Here is a 21278-nt window from a genome sequence, read left to right as displayed (position 1 = left end):
ATATAAAGTCCTAAATAATAATGCAGTAACAAGCTAAACTCAATAGCATAGATAATCACTCAACATGGCTGAATCAGATATAAAACTCAATTAACAGTCATTACAGAGGAATAAAAGGATCCTGGCTGACTGTATTTTCTTCTTCATACTCTTTGGTATTTTCTAAATTATCTGTAATAAATCTATCTTATACCCAGAAGAAAACAAAAGTTATTGTTAAAAAGTTACATGGCCTAGTGCAGCTGGGTGGCTCAGTTGGTTAAGCATCTGACTTCAACTTAGGTCATGACCTGATGGTTTGTGAGTTCAAACCCTGTGTCAGGCTCTGTGCTGAGGCTCAGAGCCTGAAGCCTGTCCACTGTGGATTCTGTGTCTTCCTTTCTCTCTGCCCTTCCCCACTCACACTGACTGTCTCTCTCTCTCTCTCTCCCAAAATTAAATTTAAAAAATATTAAAAAAAATGATTTACGTAAAAAGAAAGTCACACGTCCCAAAATATAAGAATGCTGAAATACAGGGGCGCCTGGGTGGCTTAGTCGGTTAAGCGTCCGACTTTCGCTTAGGTCATGGTCTCGCGGTTCGTGGGTTCGAGCCCCGCGTTGGGCTCTGTGCTGACTGCCAGCTCAGAGCCTGGAGCCTGTTTCAGTCTATGACTCCCTCTCTCTCTGACCCTCCCCTGCTCACGCTGTCTCTCTCTCTCTCCTAGAAATAAAAACATTAAAAAAAAAATTAAAAAAAAAATGCTGAAATACATACCATGCTACTACATCTTTGGACAAAATGGGCATGGCATATGTTAAGTCATGTTTATGAAGGTAAAATGAAAATTATCTATTGAGGTAAAGTTCTACCTTACTACTTTTTCTGGAGTAGCCTTCCTCATTCTTTAGCTGGGAGGATAAACTAATAACTAAGCTACACTATTTAAACAATATGCTAGATTCTTCTCCTACTCCGGATATGGAATGAAGTCATAATGTGTGAATGAGGAGTCATATACAAATTAAGTTTTATAAAACATTATAAAGAATTAGTACATTGGTTTAAAGAAAGCATTTAGGTGGGAGGGAAATTGGGGTAAAAAGATAAAGGGGATTAAAGAGTACAAGTGCCTGGGTGGCTCAGTCAGTTCAGTGCCTGACTTTGGCTCAGGTCATGATCTCACAGCTCCTGAACTTGAGCCCTGTGTTGGGTTCTGTGCGGATAGCATAGAGCCTGGAGCCTGCTTTGGATTCTGTGTCTCCCTCTCTTCTCTGCCCCTCCCCTGCTCACACTCTGTCTCCCTCTCTCTCAAAAATAAATAAAAATTAAAAAAAAAAAGAAGTACAAACTAGAAGTTATAAAATAAAGTCATGGAGATGAAAAGTAGGGCATAGGAAATATGGTTAATAATATTGTAGTAACTTTGTATGGTGAAGATGGTGACTACACTTATCATGGTGAGCATGAACTGTTGAATCACTATGTTATACACCTGAAACTAACATAGAACACTGTATGTCAGCTACGCTTCAATAAAAAGTAGCAGCAGCAATCAATAGTACATATTTAAAGATTTGAAACGAGGGTCACACTTAGACTACTCAAAAACGGAAGTGAAGCAAAAAGACTTGGAAAAATAGATTTCTAACATACTCTTATAGTTAAAATCATTATAAAAGGCATTGCAAATCAAGAAAAATAACTTAGACAATTCAGAAAAGAAAATAAATAGCCAAAATTATTTTTAAAAGTTCAGCTGAATATTTAAAAAATATTGCTTGGCAAAAATGAGAAAAAAAATGACACCTCTTCTCAGGAAAACAGGGAGCTAGGAATTAGGTACTTGTATATACTGCTGGTGGAAATGTAAATTGTTACAAACGTTTCAAAGGGTAACGTGGCAGTACATTCAAAAGTCTTAGATTTGCGCTTGTCCTTTGACCCAGCATTCTACTTAAATAGAGACTTGCACAGATGCTACATGAATATTTACTGATCCATTATTTATCATAATGAAAAATGGAAAACAATCTAAATGTTCAATAATGAAGAACTTGCTAAATAATGATATCTGTATAGGATATAATAACATAAAGGAATATAACATAATCACTAAAATGAGTATACAGTTAGTAAGGAACAAATTAATAAATGAATAATCTTGTTAAAAGCAGTGTTACAGTGGTGCCTGGGTAGCTCAGTCGGTTGTGTCTGACTCTTGATTTTTGCTCAGGTCATGATCACATGGTTTGTGAGTTCAAGTGCCATGTCCGGCTCTGTGCTGCTGGTGGGGAGTCTGCTTGGGATTCTCTCTCCCTACCTCTCTCTCTGCCCCTTCTCTGCTTGTGCTATTGCTCTCTCAAGATAAATAAATAAATTTAAAAAACAAAAACAAAAACAATGTTACAGTATAATCTCATGTTGGGGAAAAGGTACAACAGTTACCTGCATAGAAAAACAAAGGAGTACACTTACTAAAATGTTTTTTTTTTTTAAGGTGGTGAAAATTGTTGATTACTTCTTTTTGTTTATCCAGTTAGTAATTTTTTATATCAGCATGTATTATATCAGAAATAAAAAGACAATCAGGGGAAAATAAAGCTTAAAACAGGTAAATAAAAAGGGAGAAATTCTTTACAAAAAGCTGGATCTTAATTCAGGTACTCATGAGTCCTTAATTATTAAAACTTCCCTAAAACAGTCACATGACTGGATATCCACATGTGTAAACTCCATGAATAACTTTTTAAAAGTCTATACTGTATCATATGATCTGTACTTGTTTTTAGTGTATTAGAGGGGATTCAAATTAGTGAAATACATGTAGAAACTTTATTCTTTATTAAAGCCCATGTTTCTCATACGGTCAAACCTGTAAGTATGCTACTCAGGTCAATTTAACCATGTACAAATTGGGATTGCAGACTGACAAGGATTAGGCCCCAGAGTGCCAGTTACTCAGTTTAAAAAGTGCTCAACATTATCTCTCCATTCCCAATCCTTTTTTTTTGAATTTTATTTACTTATTTTGGGGGGGAGTGGGGCAGAGAGAGAAGTAGATAAAGAGAATCCCAAGCAGGCTCTGCACTGGCACTGTCAGCACAGAGCCAGATAAAAGGCTTGAACTCACGGACCGTGAGATCATGATCTGAGCCAAAATCAAGAATCAGACGCTTAACCAACTGAGCCACTCAGGCGCCCCTCCATTCCTAATCTTTTTAACTTTAAGAAAGATGTATAATGATATAATTAGACATTCTGCTTTTATCTCCAAGCCTGAGAGCTCAAACAGAATATTGTTTAGAGACAACTGTTAAATCCTTACTTACTATGAACCTCCTATAAGAGAACATCATGTCTAAAAGAAAGCTGTGAAGAGAATAGCTTTACTTCAAGAAGGAAGAAAAGAGAATTAACATTTATTGAATAGCCACTGTGTGGTAAACACAGTTTGGCACTGTATGCATATTGTGTCTTTTTTAATCTTAACAACGCAGGTAGATATTTAGAATGCGCTGTTGGAATTCTCCTAAAGTGTAATTATATTAAAACACCAAGTAAAATAAAGAATATAAACACAAAGACAGAACATATTCCTAATATAATACCCTGAAAGAAACAAGGGAGCAGAAGAATTTTTAGGTGAATCTCTCCATTTTAGAGAACTGGAAATTGAGAATTAGAAATTGTCCAAGGCTAGGGGTGCCTGGGTGGCTCATTTGATTAAACTCCTGGTTTTGGCTCAGGTCATGATCTCACAGTTGTGAGATTGAGCCCTGCACTGGGCTCTGAGCTGAGTGTGGAGCCTGCCTGGAATTCTCTCTCCTTCTCTCCGTCCCTCCCCTGCTCATGCTCCTCTCTCAAAGTAAATAAACAAACATTAAAAACAACAACAACAAAGTTTTCCAAGGCTAAACCATCAGAATGTGGCAGTGCTGAGTCTGAACCAAGGATTCACCAACTATAAACTCTCAAACATTATATATTATATGGCTTCATTCCCTTACAAGATACTCTCGAGTTCAAATCACCAATTATGATAGATGTTAAAGAAGTAATTTTATCTTTACTATATAAGCCACAATACTTACAAGACACAGAGTAACTGAATAATTATGGAACACTAGACAGATTTCCCCATCCTACCAAAACTAAGCCATGTGACAAAACCAAATACATACACATGGATATACCTATATTATATATATCATATCTATATATACACACCCTTACATATATCTGGTACATGGTTGTACACAAAAGATGAAATAAACTAACTTGGAAAGAGATAAAAATTTTAAAGATCAGCAACACAATAACACTTTATTAAAGTGATTCTTATTTCCAAGTGGGAAGCAGGCTTTCTTTAAAAGCTTCAGAGAGAGCTAGAATCATACTGAGTGCTGGCTCTGCTACTTACTAAGCTAGTTCTTAAGCAAATTAATACATTATGACAATATTATCAGCTGGATTATGTTTTTAAGTATTAAATAAGGTAAACATGCACAGTGAATTTGGCCATAAGTAGACATCTCCAAATTTTAGTTCCTTTCTCCTGGTCATAGGATGATAGGGGAGTGTCCAACTAACCCAAATGGGAATCAGTTTCTAAGTGTTTTATTGTGCTAGCCCCAGTGTAGCCCCGTTTTCTTGAAGTGACTTCAATGGGTTTCTATCTTGTTACTTTTCACTATGCTGTTATGCTTAGGTTCTCATACTTTTCCTATCTCCTTCCATCAAAATCGACTGAGGGTCTCACTACCTCAGAATGCTAATGGTGTGACAGAGAAATCTAGATAAAGTGATAAACTGTTCAGAGGGAAGACTGTATATGAAGATTTTTTTTTTTGCTGATGGTGTTCTGAACCCAAGCCCTGAGTGGGGCATGTGAGGTAAAATAAATGAGAGGGCTGTGCCATGACAAGGCTTCAGAGATAAAATGGGGACAGGAAGGATCTTGCGGGAACCCACATCATGTTAAACATGTAACTATCTACTTCCACCCACTTACAAGCAGGAACTTGCCAAACAAATTAAGCAACCTTCCAATCAGCCACTAAACAACCCTGTAATCTATTAGCACCTTGCACATGAGGAAAGTAAACAACATACACGGGGAAAAAATAGGGCTATGGAATTTACATCTATAATGGCAGAAGAGTGTCAAGGTTGGTTTAAATTTTATAGATTAATGGTTTGCAGGGGCAGAAAAATAACTTTCCCACTACCCTTCTATGTTTTTTGCTGAGACCACCTACACTGTACTGAAAAGACTAACAGAAAAGAAATCCTTAATTTCACAACTACAGGAATCCACAAAGATCTGGGAAACCACAAAGAAACCTAAAGGCAGTCAGGCAATTTAGGCTTATAAACCATCCTGAGCTACGGAGAAAGGGGTAGAGGTCTGGGGCTTCAAAGGGGAGGAAAGCAATTTCAGGAAAATGAGAAGAGCAACGTTTGCCTCTGTGCAGGTAAGTCTCTCAGATAAGAGAGCAATCTCTGGTAATGGCTCTCTTCCTGGTACAGGCCCCTTTCTAAATTCTTTTAGGCAGGTAAAGGGTGGTAAAAAGCTTTTCCTGACCCTCGGAGTCTTGACTGGCTTCAGTTCACAATAATTCACACAACAAAGTGGGACATTTTTGGGTGGCAAATTCTGATTCCCTTCAGGTTTAAGCAGCAATGAGAGAGTAAACAACGTATAAACAAGAAAGGTAATTTAGAAAGCTGGCACAGAGCCATAGCAGAGAGAAGTCTGCCACCTGCTGACACAAAAATGGAATTGTGTAGATTTCCCTGACATTTTTTTTTTAATGTTTTATTTATTTCTAGGAGAGAGAGAGAGAGAGAAAGACAGCGTGAGCAGGGGAGGGTCAGAGAGAGAGGGAGATACAGACTCTGAGACAGGCTCCAGGCTCTGAGCTGGCAGTCAGCACAGAGCCCGACGCGGGGCTCGAACCCACGAACCGCGAGATCATGACCTAAGCGAAAGTCGGATGCCTAACCGACTAAGCCACCCAGGCGCCCCCCTGACTGATATTTTTAAAGGGGGGAAACCTCAGGTAAGGTTCATGACACTGTATTTCAAATAACTTACTGTACTGATGAGAGAAATTACAATCCCTAATTTAAAAGAGAATAAGGATTAAAATTGGGTTTAAGATTCCTTATCGGCTTAATTCAGTAACTCCAAATAAGGTGATGTCTGAATTATTTTAAAAGCAAACAAAAAAATATATGGAAATGATTTAACAAACTGTAGGAAACATTCAAACTGCTATAATGAATTAAGGATAATCCAAGATACTTTAAAAAAAATTGTAAAATCTGTGGGGGAGGAAAAATAATTTTGCCTCTACCCTTCTAGGTTCTTGGCCCAAACTCTCCTATAGTAAAAGACAGATTAATAGGAGAAAAACCAAACACAAGTTTACTAACATGCATACCTCCTCTATACATGGCAGATACCCAGGGTAACTGGGTAACTCCCTGAAATGGCCCAAATCACCACCTTAAATACCATCTCTAGTTAAGGAAAAAAGAAGATGGCAGGTTTTGGGTTTGCAAATCCTGTTCCCTTTGAGTCCTACAGATTTCACCTCTGCAATCCACCAGGTTTCTGTCCTCCTTTTTCTACTTCTCTCTTAGCAGTCTAGGGCTTCCTTCTCTTTAATCCAGGCTTATTTTAATTTCTGCTCCTTCAATGTGACAGAATATCATCCCAACATATGCCTCTTTAGCACAAGGATTATTTTGAGCGGCTTATTTCAGGGAAGCAGTAGACACTGGAGAAGCTCTGAAAAGGGAAGAAGTTCCCTTTTGCAAGGGAAATTTACATTTATAAAGGAAATCTCCATTTCTATATGTGTCTCCATCTTTGTACCAAAGGAGAAGGAAGAGAAAGATGATGAAAGTACCTCAAACTCAAATCAACGGAACAGAATGCACTTAAATCTCCACCTCAACCATTACTGTTTACCATGCTTTTCCTCCTCCCACCCCACAACAGGCCTCTTTCATGACCTCTTCTCTTTATTTAAAAAAATTTAAAAATAATTTATTTCTGAGAGAGAGAGACAGCATGAGCAGGGGAGGGTCAGAGAGAGAGGGAGATACAGAATCTGAAACAGGCTCCAGGCTGAGCTAGCTGTGAGCACAGAGCCCGACGTGGGGCTTGAACCCAGAACCTGTGAGATCATGACCTGAGCTGAAGTCAGATGCTTCACCGACTGAGCCACCCAGGAGCCCCTGACCTCTTCTCTTTTTGTCTTTAGCTGTAGATGGTATAATTTTAAGGCACCCAGGAGAGTTGCTCATTTTTCCCAAGGTATCTCTCATGTACATGTGTTAATAAAACTTGTTTGGTTTTCTCTTGTTAATTCTATCTTTGATATAGGGTTCCTAGCACAGAACTTAGAAAGGTAGAGGGAAAATTATCTTTTCCTCACACTGCTCACCTCTTGATACTAGTTATGCTAATTTCATACATTTTAGCTATCAGATTAAGCAGACTAATATGCATTCCAGATCTTACCACTGATTATTTAAAATGAATATAACATACTCGAAGGTTCTTCAGCAAATTAATTACAAACCTTACTACTGATAATGAAGATGTGTTTACTTTGTGGTCCCAACATAGGTGTTAAAATGTTGCTTTCAATTAACCAATTTTTAAAAAAATAAACATGGTCATGTTATTTCAAATGCTACAGAACATCAAAGGAGGAAAAAGTAGAACTCTCCTTTAATGTTCTGTAACATTTGAAATAACATTGACTTCTATTTGAATTCTACACAGCCTTTCCTTGCTGTCTCTTTCACAAATTTATATTTATTCATTCCAGAAGTACTGTTAGGACTCTAGCTTTTAAGCTAGTTATGACACATAATTGGGAGACTAGCTTCTAAATCTTAGCATGTATGAACAGAGTGTGATGTCTCCAGAACTATACAAGACCTAGGTATTTCAGGTGTGAATGAATAAGTCTTTATGCTTGTGAGAGACAGAAGAGCAAAGCTATTATGAGTCTGTAGTCTGTACTCCTGTATGACCAAGAACCTGTAGCAGTTGGAATGTTCTATTTTTCTACCAGCCAACTGATCACCAGAAATACTATTATATACATGCATTTATAGTGATCAAATTTTAAATCAATTTACTGAATGGCAAGTAATATGGAAAAGGAATAGGGACTATGGTATAGCATGGTAGACTGCTTATTACCTAATTCCTCTTTCTTTCTAATAGAATCTTAATTCTGTTGGGGGGGGGTGGCAATTTCTCAGTTAAAAATATTCCTCAGCTTCACAGTTAGAGTGGCTATATGACACTGTCCTCTCCAATGACAAGTGAGGAGAAAGTTCTGCTTTACTGAAATGAGCATTCTCCTCCCTGGAAGATGGACATGTTGGGTAGGACTACAACAGCCATCTTATCTCCATGAGAAAAGCCAAAAGAATTTCAAAGACCTCTGTCTAGATATCCATCTACCTCCTAATTAACACCAGCAACTGCCTATTTTTTGGACTTATGTTAGAAAAACAAAATGTTTATTGTTTATTAAAGCCACTGATTTGGGGTCTCTCTGTTTCTCTTAGCTGGGTGCAACAAATAAAAGTGAAAAAGAAATATGTACCAATCTAGACCCTTTTTAAAAGCCAGACATAACAGCAAACAATACAAAACAGTGTAAAAATAGCCACTTTATGAGAAATCATCAGGAAATGCCACAGGAGTTCAGGGAATATGCTTTACAAAACAAATCATCAATTCAAAACAGTCCTAAAAGGTCATAGATATGAGTACTAATGTAAATTAGACAAAAGTTGAGTTACAGAAATATTTTCAAAAATCTAGGTAATAGCTGAGCCACTAAAGCAGCTGTGTTTAAATCTTGTTCCCCACCCTCTCCCTTTTCTAAATATACATTCAATAGTGGGCTTTCCACTTACTCAGTATAGTACCCAGAGAACATCTGATGTTATCTTAAAATAGCAGAAAGGAAGAAGTTTTTGTTAGAAGTTATCTCCAGGAAGGAAACTCACTCAAGTTTCAAAAACACCACCAGCTATTTAAGGAGTAATTGTTGGTGTTTAGAAGGAAGCCATAAATGAACAGGGTGCCTGGGTGGCTCAGTTGGTTAAGCATCCGATTCTTGATTTCAGTTCAAGACATGATCTCATGTTTGGTGGATGTGAGCCCCAAGTCAGGCTCCGAGCTGATGTGTGGAGCCTGCTAGAGATTCTTTCTCTATTCCTTTCACACATGCGCTCTCTCTCTCAATAAATGAACAAACAGACTTTAAGAAGGAAGCCATAAATAGTTGGGATGTGTTTAAATTAGAAATTACAATTTTAACTGGCTGTGGAGCTTCTAGTGAGGGGGAAGCCAGTGTCCATCTTGTCAGTCCAGATAAAAGAATGAACACTGGATAGAGGTCATGTCACCCATAGGCACGGCAGAACAAGCCAAGGACGACACAGAACACACAGGCCTAGACTCAAGAGATAGGAATGCTTGGTCTACAGCCATACCACCCTGAATGCACCCCATCTCATCTGATCTCGGAAGCTAAGCAGGGTCGGGCCTGATTAGTACTTGTATGGGAGATAGGAATGCTTGCTTATCATTCAAAAGCATGCAGGAGTTCATGGAAGGCTGCCCGGAAATGGGCCACTCTGACAAGATCATTTTGAGCTGAAGGCAAGTGAGACCCTGTGGGCTCAAGAGAAACTTTTGCCCATCCTTTAACTGCATAGAAGAACTCTAAAGTGGCGATATTTCCCAGAATAAGGAGACAAATTTTACCTGAGTGATCCATCTATGTTGTGAGGCAAACATCTAATTACTATACATCTGCTCTTCTTTCTGTCTTGTGAAGTGCATTCCTCTCAAGTCCCAGACCCCTATTCCCTTCTCCTGAGTTCAGAATGACACATATACTTCATTTTGCCTGTCTTTGGAATTTTCATATCTGTGTAGATTCCCCATACATATGCTATTAAATTTGATCTTCTCTTGTTAATCTGTTAATTGATTTCTTATTCTTAGTTCAGTTAGAGGACCTTTTGAGGGGTCACAATTCGGCCCTTAACAATGAATAACCTCTAAAAAAATTCACAGAATGTTAAATTTATGTAATAGGATGTTAAGTTAGGAATCTTCCTGTTTTGATTCAATTCAGGGACAGGAATCATACTAAGAGAGAGGGGAGGAAAATGGGGAGAATTGGCTTGATAACTCTTGGGCCCTCACCCACTTAAGGAATACAAAAGGGTGAAAAGAGTGAAGAGTTGTTGCTGTGCCCTCTGCCTCCAAGGGAATGGGAACGGTGGAGTGCTACCTTCTCACCAAGCAAGAGGGGCCTTTCATGGGGTCTCCCGGGGAATCTGAAATGTGTTTTCTGAAAAAGACCGAGGCCTGATCCAAGCTATAAAAGATACTCAGTGGGACAGATGGGACTCTGCTATGCTCCACTGGCAGCACATATATTTAACCTGGAACACTAAGGAAATTAGCATGTTACAAGAATGATGGCAAATTCATGAAGCATTCCATCCTTTTTATAGTTGATAACCCTGTACTATATAATTGAAGTTTGCTGAGGGTAGAATTCAAATGTTCTTAGATGTTCTCACACACACACACACACACACACACACACAGAAATAAATAGGTAAGGTGATGGGTGTATTAATTAACTAGATGGGGGAAATTCTTTTCACAGCGTATATGAATATCTAATTACAATACACACTTCAAATATTTCATAATTTTGTCAGTCATTAACTCCATAAAGCTGACATTGTTAAAAAGTTGCTTTGTTCTAATAGCTGGTAGTCCTACAGTTTGTCAGAGCCAGGGATAAACGAATGTACCCCACAGCCTGGAATGGGGACCACGCAGGAGGGAACCAGCCAAAAACCTAGTTATGTCTAGCCCATAAGAGCTACCTGAGAGGGAGAGACTTCAAATGCAAGAACTTGTATGGAATGGATCACTTAAAAAAAAAAAATCATGCTGAGGTAGAATGGGGTACCAAAAAAATTAACTGCCCATATTATAGGGCTATAGTGGAAGAAGAAAAAGTCAATTTTATTTAAAGTTTATTTATTTATGTAATCTCTACACCTATATGGGGCTGGAACATGACCCTCAAGATCAAGAGTCACACACTCCTAAAACTGAGCTGGCCGGGTGCCCCGAGAAAGTCAACTTTAAATATCTCTCAGGCCCAGAGAGCACAAACCTATCCAGTCAAATAAGAACTCTGATGTTTTTACTTTCTAGTAAAAGAAATCCTTCCTCCTACCCTATTAACCCAGAAGTCTAGAGCAATGGCTAGCGGGACAAGGAACAGCATCAGGGAAGCAGAGAGGGTGACTTTATCCTCCCATCTAATCTCAGATCACTTGCTGCCATTAACTAGGGAGGGAGGAGCCACATACAGTGAGCCATGGCTTTGGGGTAATGAAGAAGTCTGTGGTAGTCAGGACAGGTTATGAGGTAATAACAGCACAAAAAGCTCAGTTCCCTACTACACAAAAAGTTTATTTTTCATTCACACAAAGTCCAGTATGGGTCCAAATGGCTCTCCAGGGCAGCTGTCATCCACATATTGGTTCAGTATTCCGGGCTGCTTTGATATTGTGTCCTCTCCATGTCAACTGATGCCTCAGAGTTTACTCCAGCAGCGGGAAAGATTAGGGATAACTGTGTGACTGTTCATAACTACACTGGCCTGGAAGCAGCCATATTCAGACACAGTCTACTGGTCAGAATAGCAAAGCTTGTCCAAATGCAAGAAGCAGAGAAGAGCTAAAAATATTGGTAATACTAGTAATATCCATTTACAAGTCTCACCACAGAATCAATATTGAAATCATGACTAACATATGACTAGACACTTGTATTTACAGAAATAGAACGGACTCTGACTTCAGCTCAGGTCAATATCTCAGGGTTCATGAGTTCAAGCCCCGCATCAGGCCTGGAACTCAGAGCCTGGAGCCTGCTTCAGATTCTGTGTCTCTGTCTCTTCTGCCTGTCTCTCTCAAAAATACATATTAGAAAAAGTTTTTTTTAAAATAAAAGACTGTCTTTTACCTGAGAGTAAGCAAGAAGTCATAGATTCATCATCATTTTTACCAGCGGCAAGAAAGATTACTACCACTGAATAAATTTGAAAGGGGCCACAAGAAAGAAAAATAAAGTCATGTTCTATTTACATCCCTTGCATCGTGTCTATTCCAAATGCCAATCACATCTTTGGAAGAGACCACAGAAATCAAGTTTAACTCCATTTTTCATAATAAAACTTTTAATCTTTCTTTAGTTTAAAGACTGTAATTCTCTTTCCCTCAGTAAATATGTGAGGCTAGAAATATTTGGTCTCCTTAGCCAGCTTTTTCTGTTTACTAAATAGTCTAATCAAATGAAGCCATTCTCTTCCAAGAACATAATTTATTTTAGTTTTATACTTCCACAAGCCAGAGTCTGTTTTTGACTTACTTTAATAGCAAACAGAAGAATGACACATATACATGGGCCTTAAATTTTAAAGTCCGTTTTCACCAGTGTGGAGGTTTCTCAAAACATTAAAAATAGAATTATCTTACAACCCAGCAATTGCACTATTAGGAATTTATCCAAAGGATACAGGAGTGCTGATTTGAAGGGGCACATGTAGCCCAATGTTTATAACAATGCTATCAACAATAGCCAAATTATGGAAAGAGCCCAAATGTCCATCAACTGATGAATGGGCAAAGGAGATATGTTAGACAGATGCAATAGAATATTACTCAGCAATGAAAAATAATGAAATCTTGCCATTTGCAACAATGTGGATGGAACTGGAGGGTATTATGCTAAGTGAAGTCAGAGAAAGACAAATATCTTATGATTTCACTTGTGTGGATAGAAAACAAAACAGATGAACAATGGGAAGGGAAGCAAAAATAATATAAAAACAGAGAGGAAGACAAACCATAAGAGACTCTTTCTTTTTTTAATGTTTATTTTTGAGACAGAGAGAAAGAGACAGAGTGTGAGTGGGGGAGGGGCAGAGAGAGATGGAAATACAGAATCAGAAGCAGGCTCCAGGCTCTGAGTTGTAAGCACAGAGCCTGACATGGGGCGCGAACTCCTACACTGCGAAATCGTGACCTGAGCCGAAGTTGGACGCTTAACCAACTGAGCCACCGAGACGCCCCTAGAGAGACTCTTAAATACAGAAAACAAACAGAGGGTTGCTGGAGGGGTTTTGGGTGGGGGGATGGGCTAAATGGGATGAGGGCATTAAGAAGGACACTTGTTGGGAGGGGCACTGGGTGTTATGTGCAAATGATGAATCACTAGATTCTATTCCTGAAAAATAACATATATATAGTCAGCTTTCTAAAACAACTTCAGAAGCACAAATTACGCATATGAGATTTTGATAATGTGAAAAGCTGGCCGATTTTCTATTAGTACATTAAGTATGTAACATTTTCTGTACTAAATGACACTAAATAAATTTTCTGGACTAGTTTCTGGAACTAATACAACAGAACACCAAATTCTAAGTTATTGTACTGAGAGATCAACGTAGATTTGGACAGTCAAATGCAAAACTTAATGAAAACGAATAAAACTCACACTTTTGGCTAACCTATCTAAAGAGAATGATGAATGACTAAAAAGGAAAAGTGGGGAAAACAGAGATTCTAAGATTCTTAGAACTGTAGGGAAGTTCTGTGGACAATAACTATAGGACAGGAAAGCTAGCATTCATTCAGAAACAACTAGTAAAAACCCTTGCAAGATTTCTCCTAATATAATCCAGAAAAAATAAGATGAATTCTTATAAAACAGCATATGTATATAAAACATATATACCCAGGATTAAATTGCTTTTACTAAAATAACTGCCATTTGAAAATGACTGCATTTTGTATTCAGAAAATAGAAAGTTTCATTGGTCCTTTCCTAATGCCCTGATGGCTAACCACATGTATTTTTAAATTCTCTTCTTTAAAAGCCACATTTAGCACTTAAATTTGTAAACTGCTGTTTTTTTAATCATTAACACTTAGCTTTATTGAGTTTCAAGCACTGGGTTTTACTTTACTTTTAAATGTTCATTTTTGAAAGAGAGTGAGAGTGGGAGTGAGAGAGAGAGAGAAAGAGAGAGAGGGAGGGAGGGAGGGGGAGGGGGACGGGGAGAGAGAGAGAGAGAGAGAGAGAGAGAGAGAGAGAGAGATCGTGAGTGGGGGAGGGGCAGAGGGGCAGAGAGAGGGAGACACAGAATCTGAAGCAGGCCCAGTCTCTGAGCTGCCAGCATAGAGCCTGATGTGGGTCTTGAATTAGTGAACTGCAAGATCATGACCTGAGTCAAAGTTAGATGCTTAACTAACTGAGCCACCCAGGCACCCCATGGGTTTTACTTTTATGAGGCAAAAATTACAGTTCCTACTAGTTCCTTAAAATTAGATTAGATTCCTTAACTTAAGACACTCTGACTTATAATTCTCTGACTTTACAATGGTGAGAAAGTGATATGCATTTAGTAGAAACTATACTTTGAATTTTGATCATTTCCTGGGCTATTAATGTGTGGGTACAATACTCTCTCCTGATGCTGGGCAATGGCAGTGGCCATAGCTCCCAGTCAGCCATGTAGTCACAAGGGTTAACAACTGTTACACTGACAACCATTCTGTACCCTACACTATTTTGTTTTTTCACTTTCAGTAAATTATATTAGATATTCAACACTACACTACAAAAAAAGGCTTTGTGTTAGACGATTTTGCCCAAATGTAAGCTGATGTAAGTGTTCTGAGCACGTTTAAAGTAAGTTAGGCTAAGCTATAATGTTTGGTAGCTGTATTAAATGCATTACAGACTTCCTGTAGTTTCAACTTAACAGTGGGTTTATAGGAACATGATCCCATTGTAAATCAAAGATGTGTATTGTTAATGCTTTTATATTTATGCTAAATTAATATGAAAGTAGATAAGTACAGTCTGTAAAGAATAAAATATGGAAGCAATGACCGTGAATAAAAATAAACCAAGTAAAAAACAATAAAGCTGTTAAGTGTCATTCACTTTAAAAAAGTTGTACGGGGGGGGGGGGGGGGCTGGGTGGCTTAGTCGGTTAAGCGTCCGACTTTCGCTTAGGTCATGATCTCGCGGTTCGTGGGCTCAAGCCCCGTGTCAGGCTCTGTGCTGACTGCCAGCTCAGAGCCTGGAGCCTGTTTCAGTCTGTGACTCTCTCTCTCTCTCTGACCCTCCCTGCTCACGCTGTCTCTCTCTCTCTCCTATAAATAAAAAAAAAATTAAAAAAAAATAAAATAAAAAAGTTGTATGGGGGTGCCTGGGTGACTCAGTTGGTAAGCATCCCACTTCACTGACTTCAGCTCAGGCCCTGATCTTGCAGTTCATGAGTTCAAGCCCTGCGATGGGCTCTGTGCGGACAGCTCAGAGCCTGGAGCCTGCTTTGGATTCTGGTCTCCCTCTCTCTGCCCCCAACCCCCCCGACCTCCGCCTCAAGTTCCCTCTCCCTCTCTCTCTCAAGAATAAAAGAAAAAAAAGTTGTGGGGTGCCTGGGTGGGTTAGTCAGTTAAGTGTCTGACTTCAGCTCTGGTCATGAACTCATGGTTCATGAGTTCGAGCCCCACAGGGACTGTGTTGACAGCTGGGTGCCTGGAGCCTGCTGCCTTCTCTCTGCCCCTCCCCCACTCATGCTCTGTATGTCTCTCTCTCTCAAAAATAAACATTAAAAAAGTTTAAAAGTTGTATGAAAGATATATACGCTCACATTTCCCTCCCTCAGAGCGTCATCCTTTAGCCTAAACATTGTGGTGGAGTGGGTTTCTCTGCTTGGTAGAAAACTAGCAATAAATACTTAAGCTTTGTTCCAGAATCTTTTTTAAATGAGAGTAACCAAAAAGGCTGCAGAACGAAAAGGTCCTATCTGAGCAGGCATGTTTGATTAGAATAGTGAGTTAAAACTGAGTAGCAAGTGATAAGTGATGGTCAGTAGCAATGAGGACTTGAAACTTCGAAGAATTTAAGAGAGGTTGGGAGAATTCATTCCCTAAAACAGTTCATCCCCAATACTAGTGTCATTTGGGCAAAATTCTACTGCATGTGTATCAACTTCTATACACATGCTTGGCAACCTTAATCTTTTCAGTCCATTTTATAAAAATTGCAAGTCATCCTTCCGGGAGTAATTAGAATAGTTTTTAGAATGAAGGCTTAGGAGAGATAAAGATGAGAGAAAAGAATACCAATGGTTAAAAATTATGCCCTGCTACAGTTCATAAGGAAAAAAATAACTATAGGATATGAAAGTGGCTGATAGTCTGTGTTTTGGTATAATAATTAGAACTATTCCTTATTAAGCAGTTACCATAAGTTGGATATTATTAAATTATATTTAACTGTTTTCATACACACTTCTGACACCAAATATGTGGCTTTTTTCCCTCACACCAACAATCTTCCAAGTCTTCCAACAATTCAATACAATTCTGACACTATCTAGAGTTAGTGTCTGATCCTATGAGAAAAGAACTTAGTCCACAAGTCTGTCCCAAGTTTAGATGCCAGTCATGAGTCCCAGGTTGCCATCTATACTTCTGATGGCATACTTCTAAATTTGAGGATTTTTACAACCACCTCTTCAGGTTCCATAATTTGCAAGAATAACCCATAGAACTCAGGAGAGTGCTTTACTTACTATTAGAGGTTTAATACAAAGGCTACAACTCAGAACAGCCAAATGAAAGAGAAGCATAGGGCAAAATATGGAACACCTCAAGTTATTCATGAACACAGAAGCTCTCCTGTAGAAGTCTTTATAGACATCTGGTATGTAGGTAAGATTGATTAAATAAATTATCGACCAGGAACTCCAGCCCTTTTTCCTAACAGAAGGGGTAGGGGGTTGAAAGTTCTAATCCTCTAATCATGTTTTGATCATTTAGTCAACCAGCTCACATCTTGAAGCCATCTTGGGGCCCCCAGCTACCAGTCCACCTCATTAGCATAGAAAAGACACTGTTAAACTTTCCTAGAGTCCAAGTGTTTTAGAAGTTGTGTGGCAGGAACCTGGAACAAACACCAAATTCATATTTCTTATTGTTATCACAAACACAACAAATAAGAAAAATCTGAGAAACTGTTACAGTCAAGATGAGATAAGGACACATGATGACTAAATGTATGTGGTGGCCTGGATGGAACTCTAGGACAGAGAAGACATTAGGTAAAAACAAAGGATATCTGAACAAAGTATGGATATTTAAAGATGTATGAATATTTGTTCATTAATTTCAACAAATATACCATACTAATGGAAAATGTTAGTAATAGGGGAAACTAGATGGGACTCTACTTATTTGCTCAATTATTTTGTTAATTTAAAATTGTTCTAAAATGAAAATAATGAAGAATATGGATATGAAAAACGGCTTCTCTTATCTCTGAGCTCTGAACATCTTAAGCATGTCTTCTGACAGGCTTCCTCTATATATTTATCTCACTGCCCTATAGAACCTTTTATCTGTAGCAGTTTCAGACCACTAAACACATCTCTGTGCCTTTTAATTAAAAACTCTTAAGGCAGTGCATAATCTAAGACCAGTGCCAGAAGTCATTTGTTTACCTACCAGCAAATAGGCCCACCTTGCTTAGGTAGTTACCACTGGTTCCATTATTTGTGACCATTTTAAGCTATGTCCACTAGACATTCACAGGTTTGTACAGATTCTCTAGGGTGGGGGTTTGAAGGACGGGGTAGGGGATAGGCAGAACACAACCCCTAAATCACAGCTATTACAAAGCAATAAAACTAAGATTTGAACCCAATTTTTCAGACTCCCAATCAAATGTTTATTACACTTGAAAGAGTAACCTATTAAAATTACAAATTATAAACAGAGAACTCTTTCAACTTTTTCCTTTTAAAAGCTACTAGCAGGCTGCACATATATCATAATCTGAATTGATATATATTATGTATACATGTGTATATGTAAAGACTGACTGATTTCTTTACTACAAATCATTTGCAAAGTAAAGTTGGTTTGTCTGATGGCTTTAATTATTTTTCCACAAAGACGACGAACTGTTCTTAGGATGGTATCACTGTGGGATTTTATGAAAGCATTGATTTTTAACTCTACTTAGTTTAGAGAAGTGATATAACAGACCAATCCATAGTTTAAGTATACACAGCAAGGTATGGCAGTTAGTTCTCTCCCCTACTAAATATGGGTTATAAATTTTTGGTTTGGGGCAAAAGAAAGCCACCAAAGTTCTCTAAGCAGGACAGCAACTATAAACAAAATGAAATTTCTGAAATAAAAATATTTGCTGGGTATAGAGCTGAAGAAAAAAAAATAGGGGTTCCTGCATGGCTCAGTCGGTTAAGCATCTGACTTCGGCTCAGATCATGATCTTGTGGTTCATGACTTTGAGCCCTGCAGCAGGCTCTGTGCTGACAGCTCAGGGCCTGGAGCCCACTTTGGATTCTGCATCTCCCTCTCTCTCTGCTCCTCTCCCGCTCACATTCTGTGTGTGTGTCTCTCTCTCAAAAATAATAAACTTTAAAAATAATTTAATTGTAGCAATAAACAAAACCTAGGAATATTACTGGCATATGAGACATGGGAGGTGACATTTCTTATAATGTTAGTGATGGAAAAATATTTCTGAATTCAATCTGGGGCCAACCGCAACCAACTGGATAGTTCCTTTGATCAATTAGAACATGTAACTGAGGCTGAAGTATTCTAACTGTATGAACCTAAAATGATCTTACTTTAGTAGGGTGGTAGACTGTCAACTTACTTTTCATGAATATTTGACCCCAGATGCTCATGTGCATAGCACATTATTGGGAGTAAACATGGGATTATGCACTCCAGTAAGCACATTAAAAAGAAACCAACTTGACAATAAACTATTTGTAAATAAATAAATAAAAGCAAAAAAAAAAAAAAAGCAACTCGGTGGGTTTTAAATAAAAACAACTAAAAACATTCCCAACTTTGAAGCAAATATTGCTTATAATGTACCTTACATAGGATTCTTGAAACACTCTTACAATAAAATTGGAAAATAAATTTCTAAAATAATGTCATGCAAGAGGTTTGGGGGTAAAAAACGAAGACAAAGCTACTTCCTGGCAATTTGAGACAATAAGAAATAACATTCAAATACAAAATAAACTATTCTGAACTCCTAACTGGGTTACTGGCATTCTTTAACCACTGAGAAGTTACACCTTTTCATAACCTAAGTCATTATAGCCAGGGTGCAGAAACAACTCTGTCAGAATTGGATCAGTCACAACGGTTTGGTGCAAGAATCAGGGAGCAACCAGTCTAGAATTTTCAGTTTATTTCTTGAGAAACGGGTTTTGCTGCAGGAGGTGGCTTGTTTCTGAATCACCTATTTGCTGCCTTTCTATTTCAAATGGAGACATAACGATGGCCAGAGGAGTGACACCACGGAGGGTCCAGGCCAGGTTACTGGCCCTCGGGTTGCCGATCGCGGGGTTAATGGGGGTCCCTGGTGTGCCCTGTGCATTCCAGCAGCGCCAGCGCGGGAAGGTAAGGCCGGACGGAACACCCTGCGGCCCGACAAGCGCTCGGGCGCACCAAGCCGCACACTCACCATCTCGATGATCTTGGTCTTCCGCCCTGTCTTCCTCTTCAAGGTGAATATGTACTGGGCCAGTACCACCCCAGCAACCAGGGCGCACACACTGGCGCTCGCCACCGCGCCCATCCTCGCCACGGCCGCCCGGTCCATGAACGGGTTGTCTTGCTTCTCCTCGCCGGAAAACAAGAGGTCGCTGGGCTCCTGCAGTCCGCCAAGAAACCTAGACGCCCCGCCCCCGCCCCCTCCTGCCTGAGCTCCGCCCCTGCGGGAAGCCCCGCCCCTATGAGCGGAATCGGATGGGTAGGCTGGAAGGGGCGTGGCCTACTTCCCCAGCAAAGGTGGCGGGGGGCGGGGGCGTTTTCCTTAGAGCCTACGTTTGAGGAATTATCCAAAGACGCAAAAGAGAATGGTGTTAATTATCTCTCTGCTAATGAGGACCAGCGAGTGGTTCACTCCAGCCCCATCCAGTAGAAATTTGATTCCAACCACGACCCAAGCAGAAAAAGGCTTCCACCTTCCACCCTCCTCAGCCACTCTGGACTACAGCCCCCAGAAGGCCTCAGCAGTGGTGTGTGCTATGACAAACTGCTGAGCAGCAAAAGAAACAGTAAAAAGGCCACCCATAGGGGTGCCTGGGTGTCTCAGTCATTTGAGCGTCTGACTCTGGATTTTGGCTCAAGTCATAATCCCAGTGTTGTGGGATGGAGCCCTGTTTCAGGCTCAGCGGTGAGCCTGGAGCCTGCTTAAGATTCTCTTTCGCGCTCTCTCTCCCTCTCCCTCCCTCCTCCCCTGCCTGCACTCTCTCACTCTCCTTTCTCTCTCAACAACAACAAACTCTATTTTTAAAATGGGATACAAGACTGAAAAGATGTTCAACATCACTAACCAAGAAAATGCAAATCAAAACTACAATGAAATACTACTTCACACACATTAGGCTAAACATTATTTTTTTAAAATGACCATTACAAGCATTGGGGAGGATGTGAAGGAATAGGAACTCTTTTACACTGTTGGAAATGTAAATTGGTGTACTACTATGTAAAGCCATAGACATTCCTCAAAAATTAAAAATAGAAAAAAAGAATAGAATTACCATATGATATAGCAATGCAGGTATATGTCCAAAGGAATTGAAAGCAGGTACTCAAGGAAATATCAGCATTCCCAAAATGTGGAAACAACCAAAATATCCATCAACAGATGAATGAATAAAGAAAATGAGGTATATATATTGAATGGTATACTATTCAACCTTTAAAAAGGACATTCTACAGTATTCAACAACACTGGTGAACCTTGGGCCCATATGCTGAGTGAAATAAGCCAGTCACAAAAAGACAAATACTTCATTATTATACTTATATGAGATAGTCAAACTGTTAGAAAGTAGAATGGTGGTTGTGGGGGTTGGGGAAAGTGGAAGAGGGGGAGCTTTTCAATTTAGCATCAAGTTTCAGTTTTGCAAGATGAAAAAGGTTCTAGAGACCTTACACAAATAACCATGCACATATAGTTAACATTATTGTATATTTTAATATGGCTACATTGGTAAGTTTTATGTGTTTCATAGCACAATTTAAATAAAAAGTGCAATGACAACAGGGTAAAGATGGTTTGAAGTTAG

At 39.1% G+C, this 21278-nt stretch overlaps 1 protein-coding gene across 3 annotated transcripts in view; it reads right to left on the bottom strand.

Moving 5' to 3' along the window:
* Positions 1–19857, bottom strand: part of NT5C3A (5'-nucleotidase, cytosolic IIIA) — a 50366-nt gene extending 30509 nt beyond the window's left edge. Inside the window, exon 1 of one of the 3 annotated variants that reach the window (XM_039251140.1) lies at positions 19664–19857. In XM_039251140.1, coding sequence (XP_039107071.1) covers positions 19664–19801 — 138 coding nt within the window. In that variant the 5' untranslated portion in view covers positions 19802–19857. The remainder of the gene's footprint in view (positions 1–19663) is intronic. The other 2 variants (XM_039251143.1, XM_039251142.1) reach the window with 2 other exon arrangements.
* Positions 19858–21278: the final 1421 nt, after the last annotated feature.

The sequence above is a fragment of the Hyaena hyaena genome, unplaced genomic scaffold, assembly GCF_003009895.1.
Source record: "Hyaena hyaena isolate Hyena2069 unplaced genomic scaffold, ASM300989v1 scaffold_387, whole genome shotgun sequence".
Lineage (NCBI taxonomy): Eukaryota > Metazoa > Chordata > Mammalia > Carnivora > Hyaenidae > Hyaena > Hyaena hyaena.
The sequence above is the reverse complement of the archived record's forward strand: the minus strand, read 5'-3'. Positions and strand labels throughout refer to the sequence as shown.